Source organism: Amblyomma mixtum, chromosome 8, assembly GCF_055824585.1.
Source record: "Amblyomma mixtum isolate Tamu chromosome 8, ASM5582458v1, whole genome shotgun sequence".
In the NCBI taxonomy this organism is placed as follows: domain Eukaryota; kingdom Metazoa; phylum Arthropoda; class Arachnida; order Ixodida; family Ixodidae; genus Amblyomma; species Amblyomma mixtum.
Genome location: NC_143019.1, coordinates 132,075,916 through 132,094,308, shown reverse-complemented (window position 1 = coordinate 132,094,308; position 18,393 = coordinate 132,075,916). Strand labels below are relative to the sequence as shown.

The 18,393-nt window shown below is 46.4% G+C and overlaps 1 protein-coding gene across 1 annotated transcript; it reads left to right on the top strand.

Annotated features, from left to right (window-relative positions):
• Window positions 1–1,641: 1,641 nt before the first annotated feature.
• LOC149334477 (uncharacterized) lies at window positions 1,642–16,464 on the top strand. Its single transcript, XM_089556251.1, has 3 exons — window positions 1,642–1,745; window positions 9,465–9,695; window positions 16,356–16,464. The coding sequence occupies exons 1-3, from the start codon at window positions 1,642–1,644 to the stop codon at window positions 16,462–16,464; spliced, it is 444 nt and encodes a 147-aa protein (XP_089412377.1).
• Window positions 16,465–18,393: the final 1,929 nt, after the last annotated feature.

Sequence of the window (18,393 nt, the reverse complement as noted above, 5' to 3'; positions counted from 1 at the left end):
TTATATTTGCAATAGAACAAAGACACATAGCAAGCAAGGACGATAGACAGATTTTTGGAGGCTAATTTGGCTGGATCCCAGCGATATAGCCGCAAAGCTTTGTAACGTTTATGTTTCATTGTTTAAAGCCTGTGGCACGCGGCTTTATCTCTTTGTCCCTCACAAGAGATAATAGCTTTATTTAGAATGCTTGTAGTCGCACAATTAGTTCTACGTTGTTGTAGATTGTCTTAGGCAATTATCGTGCCTTATCTCGAAAGTTCTTCGTCAGATTTAAATTGACCTCTTGGCCAACAGCAGTGGCGACTCTTTTTCGTCGACGTCTTTTTCGCCGATATGTTTAGTTCTTTGTGGACGCAACCCTGATGGTGGTGGTGAGGAAACTTTATTTCCAGCGGATATAGAGGAGCGACTCGAAGTCGCGCCCCGCTTAAACGATACCCTGGTTGAAATTTTCACATGGAACTGTTTCTCCATATCCTTGCTAATCGGACTATTGTCAGCGCCACGTGACACGACTAACAAAACTTTTTTAAAAAGTCGCAGCTGAGGAATGATTCGACATAACGATAAAAATCCCCGCGCATATCTTTTCAATAGGAAAGCTTGATAAAGTTCAGGAAACGATAATAGCAAAGCCAAACCAAGAGTCGCCTAACCCATTATCAAAGAACTAATGATGACAGGAATAACAAAAGGAGTAAACAAAAAAAACTGAGACGAATAAAAATATAAACAAACTACACTGCGGTCGCTGCCGCATTACGTACCGAGCGTTTAAAATGTGGAGGAAACGCTTTTGAGAAGCACAGTGCGTCTTAGGCCAGTGAAGCCAGCTGAAGGTTGTAGACAGTCGCGGGTGCTTGTGCGCAGTATTTTTTGTTTTTCAGTTCATAACGTACACATCATCCTGAAAAATAGCTGGCTGAAATGTTTTGCACCGAATTACCTTCTATGCTGCTCTATTTACCAGCTTTTAGAGGAGGCAGTACGTGGCATCTCCTGTCGCAAATCCCGTTCAGTGCACGCGTGAAGCCACATCCAGAGAGCGCTGTGAAACGTTGACTTGGATCTCCGAGCCGCGTATTGGTACGCGAAAACAGCATCACTGTCACGTGTAAGCTTTCGTATTTTGTGACTTTTGTTTTAGGATATGTAAAAAAATGCTTTTTTACGCAAATTATGCCTGGTGATTGGTTCCTAATTGACTAATTGACCCTGTAATCCGTATTTATGAAGATGAGTACTTAGCCTGTCCTAAACGTTATGTTCGAGAACGAGAAAAATACTGCTGTCTAGGCTTGCAACTTTCAACAGCACTCAACATGTAGCAGTCGCCTTGGGCTATCCGTAATTTGTTTTTTTTTTAAATTTTGGTCGCCTTTAGCTGAAACACCCGGCATATTTTCTTTCACGACAAGAGACTGCCTTGAAGTGACTCACTGCATAAAAATGGCTGCTAAAGTGAAAGCCTAAGGTAGTATTGGCGTGAGAATTTCATGATGTATTCGTTGGTTAACATACATATAAGACAAGTGCCTTACCAAGTTTGCCATAGCAGCGGAGCTGTCTCCTCCGCCGTTGCTGGTTGTTTGAAAGAGCAAACAAGTGTTTTCTTCCCAGCGGAGCTGAGAAGTGAGCATGCGTGCCAGCCCATTCGCCCACCAGCGTTCGCTGCCTCCAGTGGGCCGCAGACAGCATCCGCAGCGTCGAAAGACAATGGCTGCAGGAACACCCCTTCCAAGGTGGGTTTACTTGCGGCCTTTCCAAATATACGGAAGCGTCCCCAACGGGCATATTTTCTGGGCCGGATTAAGAGTGTCACCTCACAAAGTGCCTTTGAGCTTATCTCAGAGAAATTGGCTTAACGGGTCGCGTTATGCAGTACTCTGAATGATACATTTCCCCAACTGCCGGGTTCACGAAGCGAATTGGAAGGGCTGTCTAATATTATCAAAGGCCTTGTGCTAATGGATTGCATCACAGCTGCTTTAGGAATGAAGGCTTTTAATTCTGTCCACATTCGTTCTCATAAAGCGTTACTTACCTTCAAATCGCCCTTCTTAATCGGAAGCTGGTATTCAAAGCAGGGCAGTGACGTAAGGATACAAGTTAAGAATTAAAAATTGGGAAGTAAATTTAGTGCTTATTAGTTTCAGAAATATAAACAAAAAGAAACTGACACGATGCGTACAATTGTGTAAAGTGAATGTCTGGTGGTTAGACGTGGTGGGAAAGCAAAGAAAGAAGCCGTATGCGGGGCCGTGAGACGTCTGTACCCATTCTTGTCCGGTTGTGGGTTTCGAACCTACCACCTCCCGCAGCCGACGAGGACGCCCAAGGCACTTGGCCAACCGATGCCTCCCACCTTCTTCTTTCTCCCATTTTCCTCTCAAAAGGCAAAGGGCCATCGTCTCCCTCGTCATCCCTCACCCTCTCGCACTTTCCAAAAAGTGAAGATTTCTCTCACTCCACTTGCCAGCTGCAAACGGAGGCATACATGCATACATGCATACATGTATCCATGTACGCATGTACGCATGTACGCATGTATGTATGTATGTATGTATGTATGTATGTATGTATGTATGTATGTATGTATGTATGTATGTATGTATGTATGTATGTATGTATGTATGTATGTATGTATGTATGTTTAGTTTAGTTTAGTTTAGTTTATGGCGTTTAACGTCCCAAAGCAACTAAGGCTATGAGATGCCGTAGTGGAGGGCTCTGGAAATTTCGACCACCTGGGGTTCTTTAACGCGCACTGACATCGCACAGCACACGGGCCTCTAGAATTTCTCCTCCAAAGAAATTCAACCGCCGCGGCCGGAATCGAACCCGCGTCTTTCGGGTCAGCAGCCGAGCACCATAACCACTGAGCCACCGCGGCGGCTATGTATGTATGTATGTATGTATGTATGTATGTATGTATGCATGCATGCATGCAAGCATGTATGTATGTATGTATGTATGTATGTATGTATGTATGTATGTATGTATGTATTGGTTTGGTTGATTTGGTTGTATGTATGTATGTATGTATGTATGCATGCATGTATGCATGCATGCATGTACGTACGTACGTACGTACGTATGTATGTATGTATGTATGTATGTATGTATGTATGTATGTATGTATGTATGTATGTATGTATGCATGCATGTATCATAATCATAATCATCATCAGCCTGACCATGCCCACAGCAGGGCAAACGCCTCTCCCTTGTCTCTTCAATTAACCCTGTCCTTCGCCAGTTGCGACCACCGTATTCCCGCAAACTTCTTAATCTCATCCGCCCACCTAACTTTTTGCTGCCCTCTGCTACGCTTGCCTTGTCTTGGTATCCACTACGTTACCCTTAAGGACCAGCGGTTATATTGCCTTCGAATGATATGTATGTATGTATTGGTGTGGTTGGTTGCGGTTTAAAGTCCCAAAGCGACTCAGGCTATAGGGACGCCGTCATGAAGGGGTCCGGAAATTTCGACCACTTGGGGTTCTTTAACGTCCGAAGTCCTTGCTATTCACATGCATCGCAATTATTAATCATTTCCTCATTTCCTATGCTTTTTGCAATCTTGTTTTGATGCTCACAATATTCTTTTTAACCTTTGTTTGTTTATTTCATTCCCCAATGGTATGCTATTGAGACAGAAGTTTTATCTTCCACACTTGTTTATACAGTTTCACCTTAGAGCCGAGCAACTGTTGGTCTTCATATGCTTCACGTTCATACGTTCCAACACCCCTTTTAAATATTGACAATAGTAACAACAATGTGGTGCAATTAACAATGTTTCAACTTTTCTGCTTTTTTAGTTTTTTATGCTTCCTGGGCACCTGTTTTGCCCAGTGTCGTTTGTCATGACTGTGCGTTTCATTAAATGCGAGTGCTCACCTACTGATTGCGGTTGGTCGGTTCCTAAATAGTCCGCAATGATTTCTTTCTAAATAAAACTGAAATGCCAGCCGCGTCTAGTTCTGCGTCGTCCTGCTCTTTTTCGCGCTGTGTTTACAAGAAGGCTATGATGTGTTACTGTTGACACAAGACCTTATGCTGCACCTAAGTTTATTTCTGCACAGGACCTAACTGCACCCGTACACCGCCTGGGGTCCGCCGCAAGGGGTCTGCACTGAGAGTTTGGTTGATTGTTGTAGGTTGTGGCCTTATGCTCCGCAAGTTTTTAAGAGGCATACAGTACTGCTTGTATATCCGCATCGAAAGCGACTCTCTAGCTGCTGAGCTCCGCTCTACGAGGAGTACGACAGAACAGTAATGCGAACCTCATTTGTTAGTGCGCCAGCACTGAGTGCCTCGCTAGAGAAGAAGCCGTCTTTTGTCGAGATGAAGCATAGGAACATAACTAAGCTAAAATAATGTGATTATGGCCGTCAGTGAGTTTTGTTGCGGAAGCAATACTACGCTAGGAGTCAGCGATTTCGCGGAGCCCCGGAGAGCCCCAACTGCGCATGCGCGAGGAGCGAGTGTGAAGCGGTTATTGCGTAATTTCTTTTCCTCAAATGCAATTTTCATTTTCTTGACTACCGCCCCTCTTTCGCTTTCTTCTTTCACTCCCACTTCCTTCCTTTCTGTGCAAACGGATGACGGGTGTCCACCGCGATATGTGAGACAGTTACTGCGTAATTTCCTTTCCTCAAATACAATTTTCATTTTCTTCATTACGGCCCCTCTTTCTCATTGTTTTTTCACTCCGACTTCCTCCCTTCCTGTACCGTGCGTTGCAGATGTCCACCGAGATAGTTAATTAGTGCGCCATTTCCTTTCCTCAAAAAGCGTTCCGTTTAAAGGGCAAGGCATCGCGCCGAACGGATGGTGGCGTTGTTTCATGGACTTCCTGGCAGCGCTACAACACGCTGTCGCGTTCTCTCCTGAAGGCGATTTTGTATTGGAAAACGTTTATTGTCAGCACTGAGCCCTAGTGGGCATTATACTAGGTGGCTTCGAGCCCATGGCTCTTGGCGACCTTGTGAGCCCACTCAGTGGCCTGGACTTGCGTCAACGGGTCTGAGCTGGCCAGTATAGCCTCCCACCGCTCTAGAGAAGGGACTGGTAGTAGGTCCGCCGGTGGCGGCGCCTTTTTGCAGCTCCATAAAATGTGGTCATATCCGGCTATCTCGCCGCATTGTTTGCAAGTAGCGTTGTATTGTGTTGGATACATGTGTGCTAGTCTCGACGGGCTAAAGAAGGCTCGCGTCTGGAGCCGACGCCACGTTACCTCCTGGCTTTTGTCGAGCTTTTTGTCTGGTGGCGGATAGATCCTCCTTTCCAGTTTAAACTGATTGGTGTATTCGTGAAATGATATGAATGCATCTCTCGTGAAATTTGGGGACTCAACCCGGCTCACTGCTCAGCTGACATAACCTCGAGCTATACTGTGAGCCAACTCGTTTCCCCTGTTCCCCGAGTGTGCCGGCACCCATATTAGTTCCACCTCTCTTTGGTCCCAGTCTTTATGTCTTAATATTCGTTCTGCCTCCTGGGAGATCATACCCCGCGCAAAATTGTTGATAGCCACCTTGGAGTCGCTAATTATGGTGACTGCTTTGGTGCTGGCCATTGCCATGGTGATAGCCGCCTCCTCCGCTGTCCCTGAGTTTTTTGTTTTGACCGAACCGGCCGTTAATGCTTCACCCGAGTCGTTCACGGCCACGACCACAAAGGAGTCGCCTCCTTCGTATTACGCCGCGTCGAAGCTTAAGCGTAATTAACATTTAATAACCATGTAGTCATTATTCTGTAATTAGCCATTAATTAGTAATTTGTCATTACTTAGTGAATAGTGCCTAATTATGTGTGACGTCATCTACTGGTGACGTCACTAGTAGCACAGAGGCAGACAAATTGGTGCGGAAAATGCTTTCGCCTCTACGCACTTTACACAGTCGACGCGCCGCCTGAGATGCCGCCGGCGCTGCCATTGCCGGGCCGTTGCATCCACAGTTCTACTCGGGATGGCCATTAATCCAACTACAGCCAATTGTTTTTTCCTCTGGGGCGGAATGAACAGATCCGCTTTGTTGGGCAGCGCATTAGACCACTGCGCCATCGCGGCGATGCGACTCGGGTCCGCTTCCACTTTCGCTTCAGCCGAACATCCCGCGCGCCAAAATGAAAGCTTCTCGCCCTGTGCTCTGCACGTCGTCGTCTCCATCGACATCAGTCCGTGCGCAGTGGATCCAAAAATCAAAAAGTGAAATTCGAAGTGCTTGCGCACCGAATTCGCATATGGACGAAGTACCTCGTTACCGAAAAAGCCGTCTCATCTGAGGTTAATTGACGGAAGAGCCACCTGTCAAAGTTGAAAGGCGCCAGAATAATAAGGTAGCCTCCGCTTTCGTCCGGTAGGCGAGAGGTGGGATATTCAAAAGACTCAAATATAAGGAAAACGGAGATCAGGAATCATTTTCATGTAACAAACGTCTTTTATGTGCTCCTCATTACTACTTAAATGAAGCCGAAAGGGAGCATGCTTTCGCATTTCCTCTGCATTAATAATGATCACCCTAAACATGACCCCCTATTTAAACCCAGCAGAACAATCACCATTATTAGCGAATACAGACGACGTTAAGCAAAGTGAATGGGCTAGGGCGCCTACTAGCATTTAAATTGATGAAGAAAATGGTGGTTATTTTTTTTTTCGCTAGTTTCCATTGACTGCCGTCCTCATCCGACAACTCAGTACGATATGTTGAGAACCTGACAGGAAGGAAATAATAAAAACAGTCATGAGGCGCGAGGCTCTCGCGAAGGGTCGGTAACGGTGGTAGGATTTGCAGGCGCAAGCTCCTACCCCAAGCCCTGCACAAAGGAAAAACGAGAATCAGGGCGAGCGTTGGCTTGCACAAGTTTCAAGGAACGAGCTAGTACCAAGGACAGTGGAATGCCGGTGCAGTGGCCTAGTAGTCAGGGAACCCGCCTGGCTTTCGGAAGGTGCTGTAATCTATCGCCAGAGCCGCCGGGTAAAGAGCGTTTGCTAAAGAGTACAAGGGTTCCTCCATCGTGGTGGTGCTTCACTCTTCTGCGGTAAGGTGACTGAGAAAAGGATATTTCGCGAGTCCAAACTTGTGCTAATTATTTAATGTTTCCACTTAATGTTTCCAATAATGTTTCCACTTTTTATTTAATTGAGGTGCGATTGTGAGTAGCCCGTGCGTGATCAGATTTAAAAAGTATTTTCGGATTTCTACCCTTAAGACTGGTCCCGCGTATCTATGGTACTGACGACTATAAAGGTAGATCCACTACGGAAGGAGAATATATTTTTTGTTCCTTGCAACATGATATGGCAGGAAATGCAAACTCTGTCACTGACATATGATTTCTTGCTCGGCCCTTTTCTTGTTCCTGATTTTTTTGGTTGCAGTGCAAAACGCTTCTGCCTTAAAGGCATCGAGTGTAGTAGTTGTGTTTCCATAGTTCTGTAAAGAAAGTACTGCCCACCTATCCCTCATTGTTACACACATCTGATTATTTGTCTTGTAGATGTTCACCGATAGAATATTGCTTGTCTTTTAAATACCTTCTTATTTACCTAGACAGTTTTCTGTCATGAAAATCTCATGTTGCTCGCATCTTGAAAAAAATCCGCGTTATATCTTGTTTGTTATATAATGTCCAGTACTTTATGCCAATGTCTGATCGTGGGCTTATTGTACACGGTATATGTTACAGCGTTCTGTGATATGGTGTTGCAGTGTAAGGACATTGAATGCTGCTCTAAGAAAAAAAAATATGTTACTTTTAGAGGGTACTTTCGAAATATTTCCTAGAATTTTGGCCTTACAGAAGATGCTGATATAGTCAAAAATTTAAAATTCCTTAATTTTAATGCTATTCCGACAGAGCTCACTATTTTAGACACTTCTGAAAATATTACCTTAAACATCTTCATACTCCCATTGCAACATTCTTCCGAAAGCCCAATATTGCATACCACGTGTCCAATAAAATAGAAAAAGAATTCGCAGTTACTATGAACGAGCACTATTTAGCCAATTGCCATCAAAGCACGTATTCAACTTTGCGATTCTCAGTGTGTAGTCTTTGAAAAACTTGTTTTGGCGTGATGCATATATTTTGCCCGCTGCCTGCCAGGCATTGCGAGTCGAGCCCTCTGAGGCTTTGGCAAGCCTGTTTTCTAAGTGTGACCTGTTCCGTGCAATTAAATTATTATTATGATGATGCTAATCTTGTTTGTAGTGTATACTGCAAGAAAACTCCGACAAAGGCAAAGACGAAAAGACAGAAATAACGCCGTGTCTAGGATTTGTATCTTTTCATTATCGTGTCTGATGCGCTGTTAATTTTTTCACAATAGAAGCCCATGGCGTCCACATGCTTTTCCGTTTGACACTAGAACTTCCTCAGTAGTAGCGCTGGTTCTAACAGAATATGCGCCTTTGTTCGCTTTGTGAGAGCCGCCAAATCGCGTACAGTCGGAGGTAATTTGTGTCGCCATCCGACAGCATGGGGGGTAACTACAGAGCGGTTGCGCTCTTTTTTGGGCGGTAACTGGCACACGAGACAGCGGTGGCCCGGCCTGGCCCCAGACATGATGGCGCGATGCTTCCCCACAGCCGGTCCGTTCTCGCTCGGTCACGAATGGAACATACCCCTGGAACCTATGCTAGCGCACTAGCACCCGTTGAGCTGTACCCTTGGTTACAGCTTGTTTGTGGAATGAACTGACTGATTGCTAGTAACCGATGGTAGAAAAAAGTAATTGAGTTACGCGCAACGTTGCCATTTGAATTGCCATAATACAAGAAAAAGGAATTTCGTGCTGGTCATAAGTTACAGTTAACGCGCTTGGTGCAACTTTGGAAAAGATCTCGACCACTGCGCGAAACCGACGTTTAATACTAGCTGCTACGTAACAGAAGAAAATAAATCGTGGGTGGCTGTCAGTTGACTACAGAAGGTGTAATCGTGTACTACTGTTTTAGAAACGCTTTGTTTTGAAAAGCATAGAGATTTGGTTCTTCAATGATTATTGGCCACAACTTTTCACCCCAACGGGATTACTGCGTCCACATGCCTTCTATGTCTGTCTTAACGGTGGGATTGGCGGACCTCGGTGGCAATTGGCAGTACGGGTTTTTTTATTCATTCAGACATTTCGTAGAGTCGGAGGTACATAAGAGTCCTACCGTTCGACGACAACTAAGGCAGAAAGACCACTTCTTTTTGAGATAGACGTAGCTGAAAGTGAGCGTTACGCATGCTTGTCTGCATCGCGTCACGTGATTTTGTGCTTGTTTTAAGATATAAGCTTTTCCGTGTACTAAAATAAGAGCTCATGAGGTGTAGCTTTCTGGTATCCGCCCATTTGAGAACAGAAAACAGCGTAAGCTAGGGAAAATTTGTGCTTAACTAGCATTTTTGTGAATTGTGCATGCTCCATTTCCATTATTGTTTTTTCCTGCTGGTAGGATCACCGTCAACGCCGCAGGCTACCCTCAGATGGAGCCACTGGAGACGCGCGACCTGCCCCAGCCACCCGATGACGACATTGCTCGCGATAGCCGCCGTGCTTGTGCCCTGTTCTCCGCCGTAGTCATTCTTGTGGCCACAATGACGATCACAATATTGGTTCTGCGGCGCACGGTAGTTGGTCTACCAGCGGAGGGCGGCACCGAGCAGACCGAAGAGCATCGGCACATGTAAGTACATTTCAGCAACCGACTTCTACCACGCGTAGAATCCGACTTTCGTGCCTGCTGTCGCGCGGCCTTGGCGATCTTTAGAGCTTTATATCAGAAACGCAACTACCGGCCGCTGGTGGCTTCGTGGCTGGCGTTCGAAGGCTCAGTCGGAGGTCTCGGAATCGAATCCCATCTACAGAGGCTGTGTTTTGACGGAGCCGCAGTGCAAAAAGAGTCGTTTGCTGCGTGATGTTTTCAACGTTAATCATTGCAGATGGCCTAAGTGATACCGGAGCCATCCAATACGCCAATTCTCATTGACCGTGCGCCACTTTGAGACAACTTTGTGATGGAAAGTGGGCTTTAACTCACCGAAGCGCGGCAAGTGGGTATTGCGGGACGCCATCGTTGAGGAGAACTTGAGATAAATTATGACTTCTAGCGGTTCTTTAGCATGCATTACTAACCCACTGCACACAGTCGGGTGCGCACTTCGCATCTTAGGGCTCCGCATTTGTTCTTGTTATGTTCTTTTTATGAACAGTTTTGTTCTTTTCATGATCAAGGATACTCGGCCTGCTTGCATAGATATAAATTTCAGTTTCGGTGTTTCAAACCTATATCAGATGCCGAGAAGACGGAAGGAATGGAAGCGGTGCTGAAGTTCTCCAACTCTTCTGCATGAGAACCGGCCATATTTAGGTGCAGTGTCTTGATTCATGAGCTGTGTCAGGCGTTTCGCTATGCACGCGTTTTTGGCACATGCAGGTATATACAGCATTTGTCAAAGGTTTAGTCGCAAGGAAGCTTTGCTTCTAAGCTGTTTATTGTGGCAGTGTAGCTTCCGCGGAAGTCTCAACCATCCAAGGGGAGAACAAGAGCTCCTCTTCCCTTCAATAGATTTGGGGCGCTGGGGATGCATATTAAACCACGTGGTTTTGCCCAGAAGCAAAAATCCCTGCGCTCCAAACTTTCGACAAAGGTTGCACGCATTTCATAGTCACGATGTTGCATAGAGTAGCTGTTTGTTGAGGAAACTTTCATTCGTCTTTGTTGTGAGCTCGCGCTGAAGATTGGTTGCCTTCATCACTGTCCGAAGCATTTTGCAGTTATCAACATAGTTCGCACCACAGGTAGCAAAATCAACCAGGTGTACGAGGCGAATTGCCCAATAATGCTCGCCAGCGCTATGTAGGCAGTATAGGCTGGAACATAGAAAAAGAGCCACAAGGTATAAAAGGCACTGCTTTCAAGTAGAACGAGCCATTCAGAATGTTTAAAGTCGCTTGGTTTTATTTGGCCTTCTTCATCGGCTTTGATCTGCCAAGACGATCTCGAAATGCACGAAAGAGAAGCGCTTGACTTTGCGGAATCAGTCAAGTGGGCCATCGGTACGTAGGAGGGAGTAGCTATCTTTTTCTATCGTGCAGTTCAATCGACGGTAATTGGCACGGAACCGATATGCTTGAGGAGGGCAACGGCGGCATCCAGGGGCTTGTTGATGACTGGAAGACATAGCCACGGAGCGCTTTACAACCTTATTTCCGAATCCCTTTTTGTCCAGGGGCCAAAAGGGTGGGTACATGATTTGGAGGATGGGTCGGTCTTATTTGATAGGGATGAATCAGTGGTGGGCAACGGTTTGCGGAAGAATATTTCACGAGGAAAGCGAACGCGGTGAGGTTGCAAGCGAGTGCGGATTTTGCCTTGCTTGTGCATGGGTAGCGCTGGGTCAAGGTTGAGTTTGGCCTGCTAGCTTATTGTTATTCAACTTATTGTATGTCACCTACTGCAATAGAGATAGCGACCGTCGTTTTTCTATGAAGATCTATTCCGCACTCAAGTTTTTGAAATAAAACTAAAGTTTTTTCACTCTGCAGACGGGTACTATCCATTAAGAAAACAGTATTGTGGTTGAGTGGCAAATGCGTGTTTTCCTTGCTTTTGCCTATCATTTGGTTCTCCGTGCCGGTGTCCATAGACAGCAATAAGCTTGAACAGAAGGAGATGATATACTCGTCGGGAAGTGTATAGAGGACCGCGCAAAACTCCAGGTCAGAGTCATGTAGCAAAGTGCTGGCGGGCGAGGGTGGGAGGAACTTTTAGAGTTTAGTGTCACAAAGTTCGTACATGCCTTGAGTTCCTCTTTCTTTTGCGGCCGAGATGGCCAAGGCGCCGGTTGTTCGCAATCCTCGCCCTCCGAGTGGACAGTTCACCACTCGCGACGCTGGAGGGTCAAGGCTACTCCCCCTCGTCATATGATTATCGCCGGGTAGCGAGTGCTTGCACGTTGTGGGGAACGGGGAGCTGTCGTTGAATGCCCCGGCATCCTTCCCAGGGCTGAGGTTGGGCAGATTTTAAAAGGAGCCAGAGCTGACGCTAAAAGTAGCCAGAAGTAGCAGTGCTTCATTCTTAGCGCCATATTTGTAGCGAGATAAAACAAAAGCGATATTATGAATTCGGTTTTTTAAATTACCAATAAATAACATCATTTTAAATCGGCACAAGAAAAAGATTAAAAAGCACAGCGGTTTGTTCTTTTGCTTGGTCTTCAAACCACAGGCACACTGCAAATAGATAAAGAAATAAATCTTTAAAAGTTCAGTGCGCATGGTCTTACCTTGTCTACAATAGATACTATTCTTCGCCCAATGTCTAGGGGAATACCCCAAGGTGAGGTAGATTTGTAATAAGGGAGTAATTGCCCACTATAATCCACCCAAGCGCTACCATACGGTTGAAAAAGCATACAGATGCAGCATATACTTCGCAGTTTAAGAACATTCAATATAGTCCGGGGTTCGAACCAGGGACACCGCCTGTACGGGCCAGTCGCTCTACCAACAACGCTAACTTATACGGCAAGCAGACGGTTGGCCCAGAGGTAATTAAGCAACAACTCGAAGTGGGAACGGTGTTGATCCAACGTTCGGTGAATCCCCCAAGGTGGAATAGGTTTGTGATAACGAAGTAATTACTCATTAGCGTCCACCCAAGGACAGTTTTTGGGCTGGGGGGGGGGGGGGGGGGGGGCTTAAGCGATGCGCCACTGCCCTGCGATCGAAGGTGTTCCCTGCGGTGGGCCTTATGTGGCCGAGGTTGATCATCCGGAGTGACCAATCATTTATTTAACTGCCACCTTCCATTCTGGGCAGTTTTATGACTATTTTGTGGGCAGGTTCTGATGACGCTGCAAAGTCACGAGGCCAAGGTGACTCACCTGACTCCTCTGCTGGACGCCACCTGCCGGAGTCCTGTTGCACAGTCATGTTGCCGATTCCCGGCATTAGCCAGCAGAGTGAATCTATCGCTTCAAAATCTACTTGAAGTTCTCCCATGGCGAAGCTACGATATACATGTAAGATGAAACACCAAACAAGTTTGTAGATTGTACTGAAGTGCTTGTTTACGAACTTCCACTATTTTGTGGCAATATGAACGGGCGAGAAATGGGCCTGTCCTGAATGACAGATTAAGGAAACACATAAAGGATTTGACTAAATTTTAAGGCCGTTAATTGCCGCTTCACTGCTCTGAGTGCACAAAGGAATGTCAGAAATTGTGTGCAAACCTGTGTTCTATACGTGCCAAATCATCAAAAGAAGCAAGGCCCGAACCACAAGAAATAATTGAAGCGCAAAGAATTTGAGTTGTGGGTGACCATTGCGTAAGCACCCCTACTGTTGCCTTATGAGGAAAAGAACAGCCGTACTTGGCAAAGCGCGTAAAACTAGATTAGCATTTTCTTTTGTTTCTTCCGCTTATATCTGTTTTCCACCTCTCGCGCATCAAGCTATATACATGTAAATTTCAAAAATAAGCGTAGTTCAAAGTCACCGCTCTGTGTGTCCCATCTGCGTCCGTGTTTTTTTGCGGTGCTGAAGAATGTTGGCTCAGCTGCTCGTTAACAATATCGATTTTCGGCTTGGTCACCCCCAAACGACGACGCCTACAACACCTTGCATCGTCTCTTCACGGCCTCTTCCATCTTGCGCCATTTCGACCCAGCGGCCTGTCTGCAGTCCACAAGGATGCCAGTGGTATTAGTCTCAGTGCAGCGCTCGCACAGCTCAAATGCGGATTCGACGATTATGTAGATGCATATTCCAGCCGCACCCTTACCAAGCCTAAATATAACTGCTCTCTGGCCGAAAAAGGCAGCCTCGCCATTTAGAGGCTCCTAGGGAACTTTCTCGCTTACGTGTACGGCCTTCCTTTCGAGGTCGTTACTGATCATCACACCCTTTCTTGGCTTTCTGCATTGAACTATCCTTCCGGCCGCTTAGCCTGATGGGCGCTGCGTCTCCAAGAATATGATATCCAGGTAGTGTACAGGTCGGTCCGTGAGCATTAGGACGCCGGTGACTTGTTTCGCTCCCAGCTTCCAGCCTAAATTGCCGCCCTTTGTTGAATCGAGGCAACTGCGCCGTCTCCCGCCATCAGTGACCTGCCTTCTGAACAGCGCAAGGATCCCTGGATTAGGGCTCTTCTCGACTTTCTGTCCGACCAATCGGCGGTTAGATTATCGCGCGCCCTGATCTCTCGATCTGCAAATTTTGAGATTCGAGATAACCTGATTTGTCGCAGTAATTAACATTCTGATGGACGAGAGGCTCCTCGTCATTCCTGGCCACCTCCGGTCCTATGTCTGCTCATGCTTTCATGCTGGCTTTCAATGCGGGGACCGGGGCCTTTCAAACACGTACACGCGCCTCCCCCTCCGATACAACTGGCGTGGCATGCACAATTTCGTTCTGGGGTACGTACGTTCATGCCTCGACTGCAAACGCATCGACGCCCACTAAACCCGCTTCTCGCGAGTTGCAGTCGCTCCTTTCTACGCCTCGATTGCCCTTACGACCATGGTGGCATTTATTTACGCGGGCCCCTTCAGTATATTGCTTCCGGCAAAAGATGGGTGATTGCGGCCGTTGATCACCTCACGAGGTAGGTTGAAGCCGCCGCGCTCCCTGCTCCTAATGCACAATATGTGGCATCCTTTCATCTGCAGCTGTTCATCGTTTGATGCGGGGCCCATCGTGAACTGCTCAGCTACAGAGGCCATGGCTTCCCATCTGACGTCTTAAAGACTTTGCTACGCCTGTACAACTTCATCCATGGGCCTTCACTGCTTACCACACTCCGACCAGCGCCCTCACTGTACGCTCTAGCGCACTCTGGGCGACATGCTCGCTATGTATGTTTGTTCTAACCACACGAACTGGGATCTGATTCTCCCATACACTGCATTCGCGTTCAATACTGATACGCAGTCTGCAAAAATACTTTCCTTTTCTTCCTGCTTCACGGCCGACATCTGAGTACTCCAGGCACGCCAAAGACTGCGGCAAGATCGCCCGGTTGTTCACAGCAGCTTCCTAGTCCCTCCAAATCACCCACCACGGAAGATCAACCTGCCCAGCATTTCGCGCCCGGGTCTCCTGTTTGGCGGTGGATGCCTCCCCGTACTCCGGGCCTCTGCCGAGAACTTGTAACTAGATATCTAGCCCACTATTGCATCTTGAAGTGAACATCTCCTGTCAACTATATTCTTGTGCCACTCACGTCGTCTCCCGACGGCCGACGCCACGGCCGCCAGGCGCCTTAAACCTACTATGACCCGGCTGTCGTGTCAGCTCCTTAAGTTGCCATTATGGCTCCTGTCTGCTCGGGGGCACAGGCATACGCGCGAGCCACATGGCAACTGCCCAGTGCACGGTACTCGCAGTGCCGGCTGGTCTCGGCTTGCTCTTGCCCCTGCTCCCGTTCCGAAGCTTCTGCAGATAAACCTCCACTTAACCTAGGCTCCACTCATGAGGGGAGGCCGTCAATATACACTAGAAAGTGTAATTGGTGGTGAACAGAACCATGTGGCCAACCAAAAAATAATTCACGGCTGTTAAAGTCCACAATGTTTGCGGATACACATTGTGCTTGTAGTGAAATATAAGCTGATTTCCATGCAACAGTCTTAGAGACAATGATAAAAAATTTCAGTTTTTCATTCACTCGACCTCACGGACGCGATCGAAAGCTTTATAGAAATCTTCAAATACGCCCTCGCCTTCAAATCCAATATTAACTGCGCGAAGTCCTAGGCTTTTTTCAAAGCTGTGTTAACGTTAAAAGGCCTTTTCTGAAGCTATGCTGTTAAAAGTTATATTATTGCTTTCTAAATAACATATGTTCGACTTCTTAATGAATTAAACTGCAGCAATGATAATTTAGAGAGATGGGTGGGTGTGTGTCCACATACAAACTGTTCCCTTCTCTATGAATAGAGATTGCTTTCTGACGAGTCATTCTGACAGTAATGCAGTTATTTGAAGCGATGCCGTAAAACTATGCTAGAATGGAGCTATTTGCGCAGCGTACCATTTAAGCAGCGCACTGGAAAAGCGCCTTTTGCCCATAGAAAGGCGCCTTGGAAATGTAACCAGGTGTGTGACCAGATGACCAGATTTTATTTATGAGACAGATAAATAAAACATTTATCGCAATGCTGTAATTCGCAGTTCCGCTCAGAAACCGTCAACACCATAAGTGAGGAAGAACAGTTAGTAGACGAAGATTACCTCTACAGAAGGCAGCGCCTCCTGTGGGTAAACGGTGGGTGCTCGGTGGAAATTTGGGTGATGTTTTCGTTGTGAATGAGAATTAGTTTTTTTTCTTTTCCAGAATATACAAGACCTCCACCAAAAGCAGCATGACGGATCAGACCACCGAGACACATCGAAGCGTGGTTTCGACTGCGACCTCTAATGTTTCTACAGATTCTTCCAATTGAGCGCCTTTACATCTTTACGTCTTTATGCCTTTACATTATCTTGTCTTGTTCTATCTTGGGCCTTCTCCATTAGAGCCAAAGCAAGCTGCATAACCAAAAATAGCACGCCATATCCTCCAGCCTGACAGAAAAGCTTCCCAGTATACCCACAGTCTAGCAGCACTCAGATAGGAGCGCAGGCTACTTCAACGCTATATATCGCTGTTGTAATAAAGAAATAAGAGAACGTACAACAACTGATAGTGTTTTAGATTCTTTAAGTTTCTGTGCGCCGAGAAGGATAACACTGAAGATGGTGGGGGAACTTACTCATTACATAATCAGCGTCTTTTCTGTGCGCAAACATGTTACGGTGTGTTACGCATAAAAATGAAAAATGATCCGGTCATGGCCTGGTTATGGCCCCAAAATAAAAATCTACTCAAAATGTTTACAACATTATAATTAGTGCGAAAGCACGGAATTTTCCTACGTAGAAGGCGAAGATGAGCGGCCGGCCGTGTCGAGAGACGAAGCTCACGCTAGGCGAACACACAACGCGACAACGGACGATTTCGCTAGGGGTTGCTGCCCATTGGATTAGTGCCTTACGCAATAATATAGGTGGAGTAGCGGGTGGGATAGGCACTATGTGCGGGTCTCCCTGCTCTAAAGGAGTGCTTCTCAACGTCCCGGGACGAGTTATGAGCCTCACCAAAGGCGGTGCCGCCCGTTGGCTGGGTTCTCCGTGGAAAAAAAAACGTTTTACCTCTGACCTAGAACATCTAATTCAGACGCAAAATAGCGGCGATCGTTCCTCTGAAGTAAAAGTGTGCGGGAGCCCCTTGAAGCTGACACCAGATGAAATTTGATAGTCTTCGTGCACGTGCTGAATAATACTGGCTTCTTAAAGGCATTCATGGAGTAACTGAAGGTCATCACTGTCGCAAAGAATCAGGGTTGAAGGCCATGGGCTGCCTAGGCAGGTGTCTTTTAGAAACTTTGCAGTAGTAACATCGACGCCTTCGGCTCAAAACGATATGACGCTATTAATTTCAGCAACGCGGTGAGATTTAACCACCTCCAGATAGATTGAGAAATGAATGTAACCCCAAAAGTTGGCTAGCTAATATTACGCATTTATTCATTGTCAAAATCTTTTAAAGCGGTGCGCGAACTTTTGTTCATATTAATGATCTAAAATTTTTTAACTATTCTGCAATACTAATGAGTTAGGTGTGTTTTCAACAAAATGCGCTTTAGGTCTCGTTAGAAAAGAATTATACTTGTAATTCAATTTTCATACGTTAGCTATGCTACTGCCACCTTTGCAACATCTAACCTATAATGTTAGGTTGGAGCCGTGGAGTGGAATATGGAGAGGAGGGTGGCTAATCAGTACCGGTTAAAGGTGTCATTTGAAGCACAGGAGGCGTGGCGGTCAATCAGTTACGAGAAGACACTGGGAGCACACACGCACTTTAACACATCATTGGCGCCCACTCTTGAAGCCGATGAAGGGAAGGCATTTTACCTGAATGCGACGTCAGAGATACCGTGTGGACACAAAGCTATTTCAGGTCTGCGGAAAAGCATTCCTAATGAGGTCGGCCCCCACACAGACCCCACCCCTCCCTCTGCATCTGCCTGCACGTGAATAGCAACCTAATCGACGTGGTTCTCAAGATTCAAGTGTTGAGCACGTTTCATTTTACAACTGCAGCAATGGAAACACGCTGCTTAAGCGCAAGGGAGCTACTTAGCAAACCACCCGTCTCATACACCGGATTTAAAACCGCCACGCTGGCATGACGTAAGCGAACCTAATCCGGCTCGTCTAACCCTTCCCTCATCCTCAGCCGCATCAACTACGTGGCCGCCTCTATAAAACCATACGTCACCCACTGAGGAAAACTCAACCCTCTAGCTCTGAAGACCAGAAAAAGTGCA

What these genes read in the sequence shown, in the direction of transcription:
- LOC149334477 (XM_089556251.1), top strand. Translation starts at nt 1,642, where the DNA reads ATGCGTGCCAGCCCATTCGCCCACCAGCGTTCGCTGCCTCCAGTGGGC. An exon ending in GCAGGAACACCCCTTCCAAG is followed by an intron (nt 1,746 to 9,464) that starts GTGGGTTTACTT and finishes TCCTGCTGGTAG; the next exon opens with GATCACCGTCAACGCCGCAG. An exon ending in ACCGAAGAGCATCGGCACAT is followed by an intron (nt 9,696 to 16,355) that starts GTAAGTACATTT and finishes TTTCTTTTCCAG; the next exon opens with AATATACAAGACCTCCACCA.